Below are 13,757 nucleotides of genomic sequence, written 5' to 3'. Positions count from 1 at the left end.
AATAGATTTATTTTAATATGATAAATCAAATTTAAACTAAATTGATTTTAACCACCTTAACTGTTGTAAGAGTGTCCACAGAGGTTGGTACTGATTCAAATAGATCAATTTTGAAACCAGCTCAGTCAAATCACTGTAATTTATGTGTGTAGACCAGCCCATGAGGCAGAGTGGGTAGGCTACTTTTAAAATGTTAATACCGGTATTTGAATGTAAGATACATTTTTAAGAGTTACACTGCAGCCCACCTATAGAAACTGCTGTGATACAGGCACTTTCTGTAGGGATTGGTAGAACCTTTTCTTTTAAATGATGAAATAAGATTTACTGAAATCATCATATTTGATGTGGGTAACTGGATGGAGGCCTGAGGTTGGATCACTTTAAGGGAACTGTGTTGTTTGGACTTCTGAGTAACCAGTAAAGTAATAAAGAAGCTGTTTTATGCTGGCTTGGTGCATTTAAGTATTGGAATGTCCACCAGTTTTGGGGGTTTGGCTACCCCATTCTTTGCAGTTCACCCTAATTGAGTGACCACAGCTGGCTCCCTGCAAAGACCCCAGTCACAGTGGTAATCTGTGGATTTCTTGTATATACTGGTCTTCAGGGGTCCATTGTTGAAGCGGATCATGGTGTCCATGAAGTTGATGCTGGTGTGGGAGCATTCTAGAGAGAGTTGGATGGACGGGAGTTATTTGTTGAAGTTGTGGTGAAAAATCTGTGAAGGAGTTTAGGTCATCTGTCCAGACGATGAAAATGTCATAGATATATCTCAAGTATTTCATTGGTTTCATGGTACATTTGTCCAGAAATTCTTCCTCAAGGTGGTCCATGAAGAGGTTGACATAATGGGGAGCCATCCTATACCCATGGTTGTTCCCATGGTTTGGGCAAAGTATTTGGTATTGAATGTTATAGGTGAGGAGGAAATGGATGAGTATGGCAATGTTTGGGGTGGATATCTTTGTGTTGTCCATTGTCTTGTAGATGTTTGAGGCAGACAGTGATGCTGTCATTGTAAGGGGTTTTGGTGTATAGGGAGGTGACATCTATGGCAGCAAGGCCCTCAGAGATAGATTTTCAAAGGTATTTATGCACCTAAAGATGCAGATAGGCACCTAAATCTCTTTAAAATCTGGCCTTTAGGAGCCTAATATCCACTGAAAGTCAATGGGACTTAAGAGCCTAAGTTACTTAGGGACTTTTAAACATTTCACCCTATATCTCTTATACATCCTTCTGCATTTCTTCCTGAGGCTGGTGAACCTGTGCTACCCTTTAAACATTAGTTAGATATGCTTGAAATCTATACCTTTAATAGTAATGGGGATATGCAGGACACCTGCTTTGCTAAGACTGTATTGATATTGAAGGCAACATACATATTTTATGCATTTTTCCTTCTTAATAACTGGGTATGCAATTGTGGTTTCAGCTTTAACCAACTTATGGTGAAAGTACAAGTGGTAGTAAACACATCCTCATTTTGCCAGCGTACTTAGATATCTACTAATATATTTATGGGAACTTATGTGTAAAGTATTATGTCCAGTGAGATAATACACCTTCAGATGGTAAAGGAAACAGGCATGTCATGCGTATATAAATGATTTCTTCTGCCATCAAAACCAACTTTACAGAAAGCTGAGCTTCTTGCTGATCAAATGGAATCTGTTTATGGCAGAGGCTAAGATAATTGCTCTAGGGATTATAGACCATGTTCAAACATTTAATTAATTAGTTGTGCAATCACTAGACAAGCATGTCAGACAACATAGTGGTAAATGGAACATAGTTCTTATATCTAGGAAGATCCATGGATCTCAGCATTACCCAATACATTGAGAAAAAAAAGTCATGTTTTCATTCTTTGGCTGTATGCAGCCAACTACACAGGCTACCTTACAAAAGGGGTCCAATTTTGTCCTCATTGACTTGTATGGGAGTTGTACTATTGACTTCAATGGTATAGAATCTGGCCTAGGATACACAATGTAGACATTTAGGGAAGGTAGATCATGTAGGTAATATATTCCACTATTCTTATTCCATAAAACCGGAATATTAAGTTACTGTCCTTAAAGTAGATAATTGCAGTTTAGCTAAACTTGTTCATATAAACTTCTTTGCCATATGGATATTTCCACCCATGGAGGAAAGCTACACTCCAGTGAGCAGATGATACATTAATTCAGCTGTGTCAGTTCTGACTGACTCTACTGGCCTCCAGTGTTTTCAGTGCTCGGCTCACAGGTCCTAAACTAAGTCTGGTAACTTATTTGAGGAAACCAAGCCCTGTGCTTGGTTGCCTTAATGCACTGATGACACATAACACTGGTAATATAATTGTGGAGTTCTGTATTGTAAAATATCATCCCAGTTCTTGGAATAGACCTTTTACTACTTTAAACTTACAATGTGTAAATGGATGCAATTCTTCCACACTTTCTCAGAATGACCCTGCTTTTTAAGCCCCTGTCTCCATGGTGACAGACTACACTGAGTGATACACTGAACAGTGCAGTTGCATTTGCATGCAAAGTAAAACTCAAAAGAGATGTTGCCTCATAAAACAGAAACACAGACATTTCCTTTTGTCTGTGAGGAAACTGCATCCATGGAACTGTAAAAGAGAGTGTATAATAGCAGCATGAAAAGAATGGTGAGACCTTTCAGAAGGGATGCCTTCAGTTGATGTTTCCAAGAGAAAGCTGATATTTTGTATATATTTGTGGATCAACATGAGCCTTCTAAGGAAGCTGTGAATGACAGCAACACATGAGCAGTTGCTGAGGAAGTCTACTTGGAGCCATGAAGCAATACGCTATTCACTACCTTTGACTTGCAGGGCACACATAATCAGGTATAAAATTAAAGTTATGAATCTGTCACAGAGGTCACAGATTCCATGATTTTATAAGACCTCCATGACTTCTTGAAAATCCCAATAATTCAGCCCTGGACAGCAGGTCTCAGACTTCTCAATAAATCCATGTTTTATTGTTTATTTCCCACATCCTGTCCATGACTTTTAATTAAAATACTCATTGCAAAATCATAACCTTTGGTATAATACTAAAATAGCTAGTATCTTTCAAGCTGCATAACCCATGGGGGTCTCTCTTTGGTTTTGCTGCATGTCTTCTACACTTGTATCATCACCAAATGTTTTCCAGAAGGTCATGTCATTGATTTTTGCAAAGCCAGTTTGGATTTACACTCTAGTGTAGTGAAGGACACCAGCATAGAATGAAAAAAATTCAGAGCTCTGTTTGAATGTTAAGTTAAATGTAGTTTGAAATTGAATCTTTCCATGTGCTATATTAATCAGATACATTTTCTGAGATCATATGACCAGAGAATAAAAAAGAGGCATAAAATCCTGATTTAGACCACTTTGCAGCAATCTCTAGCAGATTTTTTTTCTGATATTTACATCATGATGTTACAATTTATTCAACAGTTGTGGATCCTCTATAGATTTAATGTGGTATTTTTTTCCATCTGAGCATGCCCCAGGGGTACTTTGCTGTACCACCAGGAGCTCGAAAAACTAGCTAGGACAGGTGCCTGATGGGATTACGTTGAAGGATCTTCACAAGAGGATCTTTACTGAGATTTTATTCCCCATCTTTCAAGTTGTGCCACTGAGAGAATGAATTGGGCCTCTAATCTCACTGATATAAATCAAAAACAACTTGACTGAAGTCAATAAAGTTACACCAGTGTAAATCTTGTCTAAGTGAGGTCAGAATTAGGCCAATTCTATGATTGTTCCTTTAAGTTTCAGCTCAGGTTTTCTCAGCTTGTTCATGAAACTATCATAGATTTATTCAAGTCAAATCAAAGCTTACAGGTCTCTGTTGGTGGCCAAGAATGGACTCACTAATTGAGTGGTCTAAAATCATGTTACTTCCCAGGGACCTGATGTAATGGCCATTGAAAGTCATTGGAGTTTTCCACTGACTTCAACACGCTTCAGGTCAGGCACTGTATGTATATTAAAATAGCTCTAACACACAGTGCTGTCACAGCCAGTTCCCTCACCTGATTCTTAATGGCAAAATATTGAATTGATACAGTGGGGCATTTTGAAACAACAGCAGAACAAACTGCTATGCTGATCTATTTACTAATTATTTCTGCAACTAGCCAAAATTAGCCTTAACATTACTTTCACAACAGGAATCAAGTTCCTGTTAACAACCTTCAGTCTTAATGAAATCGGAAATAACTAGTCACTGACAATGCACCTCAGTTTGCTTGTATGTAATACGAAGAATTTCTATAGGAGAGAAATATTAAGTACAGATGTTCTTCCATTTATTATCCTTAGGCCAGTGGGGAAATAAAGCATTTTAATTGAATTTGAAAGACTGTTTGCAAACTGCTGACCTAGAAGAAAAGCCCTGGAAATCATTTGTTATATGGTTTCTTATAGAACTACTAAGCAAACTGTCATGCAACAGCCCAGTTCTATCCCGCAAAACATAGGTAGAGTTTACAGACCAAGTTAAATGTTAATATTCTCCAAAAGGTTTAAGTCTGACAACAAGGTACAATAGAGTGTACAAGACATAGTTGGATGCTAGAAAAGTAAAATAAATTGTACACAGCTACATTCTGTAACGTTAATATCCAGACTTCCAGTCAGCTTTCATTGTATGAGGTATGTTTTAAAAAAGCAAAACAACAACCCCTCTCCTAGGTTTCCTGAGGCACTTAAGAGCATGGAATAGAAATGCCCTTGCACATATAATTAATCATATGGAAAAAATACTGGCTGTTGTTCCTCACACACTTACATCAGGATTAGGAAATCTATGTTTCTGATTCTCTTGATGGACAGATTCAACTCTTAAGTTTGTTTTACGCTTAAGGAATTCCCCTGCAAATTAAGGGGTGCCAAGTTGTTATGGACATGAAGGGTGCCTCTCTGGACTAAAGGTTCTGTTATGTGACAAGACATTAAATGCATGTGGACTTTGCAATGGCTTTATTGCATTCATGGTGTTTGATGCAGTATGACGATTAAATATAAGAAACTGCTCTTTTGAATAATTTACAACTATACTTACGACTTTGACACCTGTAAACAATATAATGGATTTACAGATTTTCTTTTAGCAGAAGTATGGTATGTATTTCAGAGAGGGCAGAATATTAAATGTGAATATGTTAATTATATCAGGAGTTAATTAGATGGATCTAAAGCATACTTAAGTGTTGTATTTATTACTATGTATTGTAATAAAATGACTGGAGTTAGAACCCATGCTGTTGGTTAGAATTTCTTTGAATAAGAAGAGTATTAGCTGTAGGTGGTATCGATCTCTCATAATTACAACACATAACAGCCTCTTTACTAGTGCAGTATGGGTATGACGAATGAGGAAAAATGAAGATCACCTTTCAGATTACTTCACCCCATAGTGCATACATTATTATACAGGCACTGGAGTATCAGATTTAGCAGCTAATTAATATTTACTTATTGTTGTATTTCTTGGGGGTAATACTATTGTCTACACTACTGAAAGTAGAAGTTTTTATTTTCTCAACATCACATTAGGGAAAAGTAAAATGTCAGTTGTTAACATTTATAAGACTAAATTGTGCTCAGAGACACAATGTGTATTTCCAGAGTTTGCGGAAAGGGAGTAATGGGCTGGCAGGAGCCTGCTCACATAAATAAATCTTCTGCAATTCTGCCATCCCCTAAAATGCATGGATTTTCTGATCAAACTGTCTTCCATGATCATGATTCTGGAGTCCCATTAAAGAGTGGGTTGATTTAGCAAAACACTGAATTCCATGTATGCCTCTCTCCTTAGATGGACTTGGATCCAATTCAGTGTGTGTCTGTTAGCATAGACATTGGAAGAAATAATGTACATGTCTGACCCTTTTTAGATGTGTAGCCAATAGGAATCTCTCTGGCTAGGGAGCTGTACAATATTTTGAAAGTCTTGCTACTTTTAATCCTGGAGAGGGGAAATTGATTATCAAGATGTAGCATAAGTGAATGTCATGGATTCATTTATGACTGGGCTATGTTCATTTTGGGCTTCAAATGGACACCAATATGATAAGGAAAAATATAACAAGCTTTCTAGAATATCAGATAGTTCCTGGAGAGAGAGATGTTGGGTCAAAAGAGTTTCTAGGGGAATGTAGGTGAAATGAACATTTATAATTGGCTATATTTGAATAAAAATCAGCTGTCTCATTCTGAGCTGAGAAGCTCAGCTTCAGCTCCCCAGTGAAGTCAATCAGAGGACAGAATTGTGTACTAAACCTTTTGAATTTCATGCTGCTACCAGGGCCGGCTCCAGGCACCAGCCGACCAAGCACGTACTTGGGGCGGCACCTTATAAGGGGCGGCCAATGTTGGGGTGGCGGGGGGCACTCACGGTGTTTTTGTTTTTGTTCGCGAGGCCGCGCTCGAAGGGTTTTTTTGTTTTGTTTCAGTGGTGCGGCGCTGGGGGGGGCGGGGCGGAGACTTCGGCAGCGCGGTGCTGGGGGGGTTGGGCAGCCCGGCCTGACACTCCGGGGGTTTGGGCAGCCCGGCGCGGCGCTCGGGGGGGGGAGGGAGGTTGGCTGGCCCAGCCCGGTGCTCCGAGGGTTTGGGCAGCCTGGCGAGGCGGTCGGGTGGGGGCGGGGGTTTGGGTGGCCCGGCGAGGCGCTCGGGGGGGGCGCGGGGGTTTCAGCGGCGCAGTGTGGTGCTGGGGGGGGTCGGCGGCGTGGCACTGGAGGAGGGGTGTTATGGTGGGGCGGCACTCTTCTTTTTTGCCTGGGGTGGCAAAAAAGTTAGAGCTGGCCCTGGCTGCTACTATTATGATTGGTATTGCAGTAGCTCCGAGAGGCCCTAGTCAGAACTGAGACCCTATTGTGCTGTGTGGTGTATAAACATTTAGCAAGACATAATCCTTGATCCAAATATCTTTCAATCCAATTGTAACAAAAGGAGGAAAGGGAAGAAGGGAGGACATGGGTAACACTGACAGGGGTTTGTCATTTATTTTAAAATGAAGTGTAAATAAGGAAATACTATGTGCCAGCAATTGATACTGACCAAATTAACTATAGACATATTGGCTAATTGACGATTGTTAAGTGGGAGGATATTGTCTCACCTGCAATCAGTCAATTTACTAATGATGGATAGCTTGAGCTGAAGATTACTCCTTTATGATTTAGTGGGTTTGCAGATGTAAATGGCACTTTGCAGCTGGTGTCAGAACATAAAATTAACAGAGCGAAATGGAATGCTTGCCCCCAAAGAACTTCAACTCTGAAGTTCTAAATCCTGGCAATTCAATCTAATAGTGAACCCTAAACCACATTCATTTGATTTTTAAAAAGCTCCTTACACAATAGTTATACTAAATCTGTCAAGATTTAAAGCAGATAAAATTTCCATAAGTGATATCTCTGGTTTTTATATTGAGTTATTGTGATTTAGAATTACCTCTTTTCATAATGGCATGTCAGCAAACATTGATTCTTTTCATAGCCAATGCAATTCATAATTGGCGAGATGGTCTACATTGTACTGGGACAGGTAGGTTAAAAAATCAGGATGGCTCATCTGAAATTGTAGGCTAGTAAGAGGCACAGTGGAAAAATAAAAAAGGTGAAAGAGACACATAAAAATTAGGGGCCCGGTTCTGCTTCTATTCACATCATTGGCAAAACTCCCAATGACTTCAGCAGGAGCAGGCCCGAACCATCGAATATTACCTTTGGGCTGAAACTAATCTGTTTGTTTTTATCTAGTCTTTCCCCTCCGCAGCAGGGTTTTCTTGTGTGCTATACTCTCAAGTGTGTTTAATTTCGCCTATTCTGGAACGCTGCTGATAAAGGGGCCTGGGGCACTTCCATCAGTAATTTATTCCATTGTCTAACTGTCCACACTGTTAAAAACCTTTTCCCTGTTGTCTAATCTAAATTTGCCTTTTTAAAATTCCAAGTCATTGCTCTGTGGTTTACAACTGTAAGTCGCTGAGCAATTCTCCCTCTTTGTAAGCCTCAGGAGTATGTGCACAGCTGTCGTCTATGGGGAGAGTGAAACAGGCAGGCCTCCTTGGGCACTGGGGTTACCAGGATCGCAGCAACCTTTCCCATTGAACTTGAGCATGTGAGGCTGGAGCTATACCATAATCATAGCATAGCAAAACCTACACCTCTCCCAGGATACAGGACAAGGCAACAGTGGTTTCTTAATAAGGGGTGCACTGCCTTGAGTTCCCTCTGGCATCAATAACACCAGCCTGAATGTGGGGAAGAGACTTTGAAAGTCGGGTGGGAGGTGTCAGGAGTGGATAGGGGTTATATTGTGGGACATGTCAAGGAAAGTAGGGAAACTATGTCAGGCAGGGATTGCCTATAGGAAAGGGTTAAAACAACTAATCAACATAGATTGGAAGGAGGAATGTGTGGGAAAGATGGGGTGGAATGAGGTTGAGTTTAAAAAATACTGTTAATGGAAAAATCAAAGGATAAAATAGAGTATATGAGGTAAGGCTGTCATAGGTTAAATAAGCAGAAGGAAAATAGGCTGTGTGTTTTGGATCAAAGAAAGGAATATCTGATGGTGAAAAAAGTAATACAAACAATATTGTGCTGCTTCCTTCCACCTTTCCCATGTCTTTCTGTTCTCACTCCTGCAAACAAATGGACTGATGACACTTGTACACCCATGACGAGTCCCACTGAAGGCAAAGAGATTCGGCATAGGTGTAAGAGTCCGTATTTGCACAGTTGTGTGCAAGGTAAAGGCTTTAGATTGTGAGCACTATGGGTTAGGGATCTGACTTATCCTATGGGCCTGATTCTCATAGAGAATATAAATCAGTGGAGTTACACCATCATAAATTCTATGTAACATTGTGGAGAAAGAGCCAGTGTTTCTGTAAAGATTCTAGCATGTTTTTGAGCACTTTTTAATAATAGTAATAATAATGTCCCATATCTTAGTTACTGTTTTCAAAACTGATTGATGTCTCCTGAGACACTATCCCCCAGTACTTTTACCATATTTGTCTGTTGAAGTTTTGTTGTTCCTTTCTTAATATTGATATCCTTATTTATTCCACTGTTTTACACTGTATAGGATTAGTCTAAATGCTTTAGAATTACTCGATTAAACCCTTTTGACTGACACAATACTTGCTTTCTTCTTGTCTGCTGGCACCTCACCTGTTTTTCTTAATTTTAAGAAATAACTGCTAGTGGCACTTCTATTTTCTCTGGTAGGTCCCTTAGGAACATTGGTGATTAATACTGCAGATATTTAATTGATCCAAGCAGTCTTTCATTTTTCTCTTAACAGCACTTTTAGTGGAAATTAATATTTTCAGTGGAAAGTAATATTCCCCTCCCTACATTCCCCACTCATCAATTTTTTTTATTAATGCCAGAGGAAAGGTAGTGTTGATTAATCACGGACCATTTTAGTTTAGGTAGCAACATATGTGGAGATGGAATCTCATCCATAGTCAGATCTGCCACTGTAGATCTTCTGAAATGCAAGAGCAGAAATATTCTGCCTTATGCACCTTGTAATGTGGAGACACTGATGGTAATTTTATGCAAAGGACTACAGGTTGTATAGCCATCAGTCCAAGTGCAGAACTCTTGTTCTTGTAAAGGTTAGAACTAGGTCCTGAATGGTTTTTAAATGCTTCTAAATTGCATATAGAGCCTGATCCAAAAACTACTGAAGTCAATGGGAGACTTTTTTCATTGACTTCAGTGGGTTCTCATTCTCTCCCTTCATGAATTAGTGTGAAGGGATGGCTGAGCTCAGTCTCAAGGCTCTGTCTTTCATGAGCCATTCAGCCTTTCCTCTCAAATTTTATAATTTCAGCAAATCATTCACGTGAGTTACTTCCACATATTCACACTCAACTGTATACTAAGAATAGCTTAACTCTAGAATAAGAGATATTGGATTGCATATGGGCCTGTAGCCAGGAACTCCAGAATTCTAATCCTAACTTTCACACTCTTTCCCTGTAGCCTTTGGCAAGCTCCTTGGGCTCTATTTGTGTGTTTCTCAATTTTGGAGTGCCTAGGTTCTAAGGTTCTGGGCAGGCCAACCTTATCATTTTTGCTGGGATTGCAAAACAGTTCACCCTCACTGCCTGAGGACCATCCTCCCCCCATCACTGACTCTTATGCCCTCTCTCCTCACACTGTCTCTACCCACTATGATCACCACCCTACTCTGCATTAATATGAGCAATGCAAGTTACGTTTTTAATAAATAAACAAGGTAAACATGTCTGCTTGTTAACCAGGAATGCTCCCCCTTTTCAGGGCCTGATAATTTTACAGAAAACAGCCTTGTCATTGTTTTTGTAAACACCACCAGACTGGCTACCTGAAGGAGCCAGTTGGCCATATGAGCCAGTGAAACTGACAGCAGGTTTGTGAGATGTATGCACCTCAGAGATCATTCCGAGGTCTATTTTACAGTGATGTTATCCGCCTATCTCCTCCATAAAACCACTCAGGGAACTTCCCCTCAGGTTATGCGGACTTGAGATTCCGGCATTGCTACAAGTGGTGAGCCCCTCTGTCAGTTCCTACTCATCAAAGTCAGACTGATTATTTGTTTTGTCTGTTAGTATTTCTTTCAGGGCTCCAGAGCAGAGCCAGTCTCCGTATTGTATTGTGGGCATGCATGCAATAGATAAATAAAAAGTGCCCCAAATCTATCAGGATGTCATCACTATGCACAAGGATTTGGGGGCAAGTTAGCTAGATGACTGTTTGGCCTAACCCAAAACTGAAGGGACTCATTTTTTGTGTAGAGGACACTTTTAGGTTCTGTCCCCCCCTAGATTTCTGCAGTAAGAGAAGAGGATTCCAGCTGCTTGAACTGGGTTCTGTGTGTAGTTACCAGCATTTAAAAAAAAAAATGTTGTGGGGGAAAATTGTCCTAATGAGCTGGGGTTCTTGAGTCAGCCTGTGTCTCCCTGTGAGAGGAACATTCTTATTCTTAGTAGAGAACAGTTATTCAATACTCCTGTTTCTGTAACTAAGAATATTTATTTTCATATTGTTTGCACTGATGTATTCTGTGTAGGAGTATATAAATTAAATCATACAGGCTTGAGGGGATTATAAAATTAGGTAGTTATTGAAAATAGGCCACAAAAGACTAAATAATTGAAAAAACATTAACTTAACTAATCAGCATTGTTCTGTTTTCATGCAGGATGAGATCAACTTTGAATATATAAATAAAGAGAAACACAAAGAATGGCAGAGTGTCAAGGTACTACAATATATAAACTATAACATTGGAGAGCTCTTACTTAGCATCCTTCCATACATGTGAAATGGCCTGTATAATGAGTAGTTTTATGAAGCCTTAGAAAAATCAATTTTAATATAATTAAAATATTAATAGAAATTTTAAGAACTAAATCATTTCAGATGCATCTTTTTACAGTTGTGTTGGAATTAAAGGGGCACTGTCTTGCTTAGAAGAAAATTTGATCTACTTTAAAGTGAATATAATTTGGGGAGAAATATCCTTCGGATTTAAAAAACAAACTTCTTTTTAAAATGCACCAATTCATTGCCAAGTAATAATACAAATAATCATGGTAATTAAAAAAACCCAATCAGTACAGTATGCAGTGATCAATTTAAGAATATTCATGTTCTTCTAATTGTGTACTGATATGCAGATGTGGTTTAGGTAGCTATAGAAATAAGATAAAGAATCTCCAATTTTGTTTATGCAGCAATTAGTCAGCTGCTTAATCAGTTAAATTTACATGGATCCTTATTGTGCTGTAGTTTGTGGTTGCCAAAATGCAGTCACCCATGTCCTACAACCCTCTCCAACTTGCAGATGAACATCAGATCTCATTACTCTTCACCGCACTAGGATGCTTTTGCTTTCCTCCAGTCCTATCCCTAAACCATTTGTTTTTTGATAAAAGCTGCAGCTAAATGAGAAGATAAATGAAATTTCAGTACAGTACGATATATTATTGAAAAAACACTACATAATGTGTTTAATCTGTTAGCAGGTGTTATCACTGCTCTGCATTAAAGTATTCAGATGTCCCTATGTGATCAAGACAGTGCTAGATTTTTAACAGATGTCCTGCTGGTGATTGTAAGGCCTTTTTGAGATACTGAAAATGCTATATTTTCTTCTGTTTTTTTTTTTTTTAAACCTTCTTGTTAACAATCAATCCTACAAAGTTTTCCCTGCATGTAATGTGAAGATCAAATGCAGCTGCATTATAAAAAACTAAATTAGTTTAATAGTAAAAAGTGAGAAAGTTTAGGTAGCATAGTGTTTAGATAGCATAGCAATAGGTGCTGTAGAAATACCAATAATAAATAGTATTTTTTCCAATATTCTATGTTTTAGCTGCCTGCCACAAGACTCAGAAAGAAAGGACACAACTGTGTTCATTATTCACCAAACTTCAGAGTTTCACTTCTAATCAGAATTTACAGTACATACCATATACATTATTTAACATTCTGATTAAATACCGATACAATAACAGCAAACAAACTTCAATATGACAGGTTTCAGAGTAGCAGCCGTGTTAGTCTGTATCCGCAAAAAGAACAGGAGTACTTGTGGCACCTTCGAGACTAACTAAGAAGAAGTGGCCTGTAGCCCACGAAAGCTTCTGCTCTAATAAATTTGTTAGTCTCTAAGGTGCCACAAAAACTTCAATGTTTAGCAGAATATTCATGTTTCTGCCTTTGTCCCATATGGAAATATCTCTTAGAGATGTTTTTGTTAATTAAATGGAAACAATCAGTTTTCTAGTTCTTTGTAAATAGCAACAAACCATAAAGATGGCTCCAAACTTCCCAAACTTACAGGGAGAATTCAGGTCTGGATCTGATCTTCACAGCTGGGTTCCAGGGCTCGGCTTCCAGCCTGAGCCCAAATGTCTGTACAGCAATTTTACAGCTCTGAAGCTCATGTCCTGCTAGCCTGAATCAGCTGACCCGGGCCAGCCACAGATGTTTAATTGTTTAGATGTACTCTTTGTGATCTCTAGTACAGACCTATAGATTCTGGACCAGATTCCATACTCAATTACATCTGCACAGTCTCATTGAAATCAAATAAAAGTCCCAGGGGCTCCACTCACATTCACTGGCTTTATACCGGTGTATCTTGATCTGTTTCAAAAGGGTTACTGCCAATTTACACCAGAGCAAGTGAAAGGAGAATTAGGCCACTAGGCTTCATATACACTGAAGTTAATGAGGTAAATTGGCTGTAATGGAGATCAGAATTTGCTCTGTGTTGAGGCTACATATTAAATGGTATCCCCTCTTTTAAGCTTGTGTATAGTTACTTTTCCATTCTCTTTAATACATTATTTTTCTCTTGTCAGAACAAGGTGGTGCAGGATATATTGTTTCACAATGGAATTATCCCTGGTTTGGGGAAATGGACACATGAGTGGAGTCATCCGGCCAAGAGGGGGAAAAAAATCGACAGAACAAGCATCATTGAATTGTTGTCTGAGTGACAGCAGTGTATGAGAGGCGGGGGACTTCAATGTAAGCCAACAGTCATTTCATCAATCCTCTCTCTCTGAGCTCTTCCAGCAGCCTTCCTAGATTAAATCCTTCGCCCACCCTGTTTGTTTCTGTAGACCAGCATGCAGCTGTTAATTATTTTGGCTTGGCAACCCTTCCTTCTCCCTGCCCGCCTGTTTCCTGCACTATGACCTATTTAATCTTTTTGTGAT

At 39.2% G+C, this 13,757-nt stretch overlaps 1 protein-coding gene across 1 annotated transcript in view; it reads left to right on the top strand.

Annotated features, from left to right (window-relative positions):
• Positions 1–13,535, top strand: part of CNBD1 (cyclic nucleotide binding domain containing 1) — a 323,306-nt gene extending 309,771 nt beyond the window's left edge. Inside the window, exons 11-12 of the mRNA XM_054017211.1 lie at positions 11,228–11,287; positions 13,398–13,535. Coding sequence (XP_053873186.1) covers positions 11,228–11,287; positions 13,398–13,535 — 198 coding nt within the window. The remainder of the gene's footprint in view (positions 1–11,227; positions 11,288–13,397) is intronic.
• Positions 13,536–13,757: the final 222 nt, after the last annotated feature.

This window comes from Malaclemys terrapin, chromosome 2 (assembly GCF_027887155.1).
Source record: "Malaclemys terrapin pileata isolate rMalTer1 chromosome 2, rMalTer1.hap1, whole genome shotgun sequence".
Taxonomy (NCBI): domain Eukaryota; kingdom Metazoa; phylum Chordata; order Testudines; family Emydidae; genus Malaclemys; species Malaclemys terrapin.
This window is presented reverse-complemented; position numbering and strand designations above follow the sequence as displayed.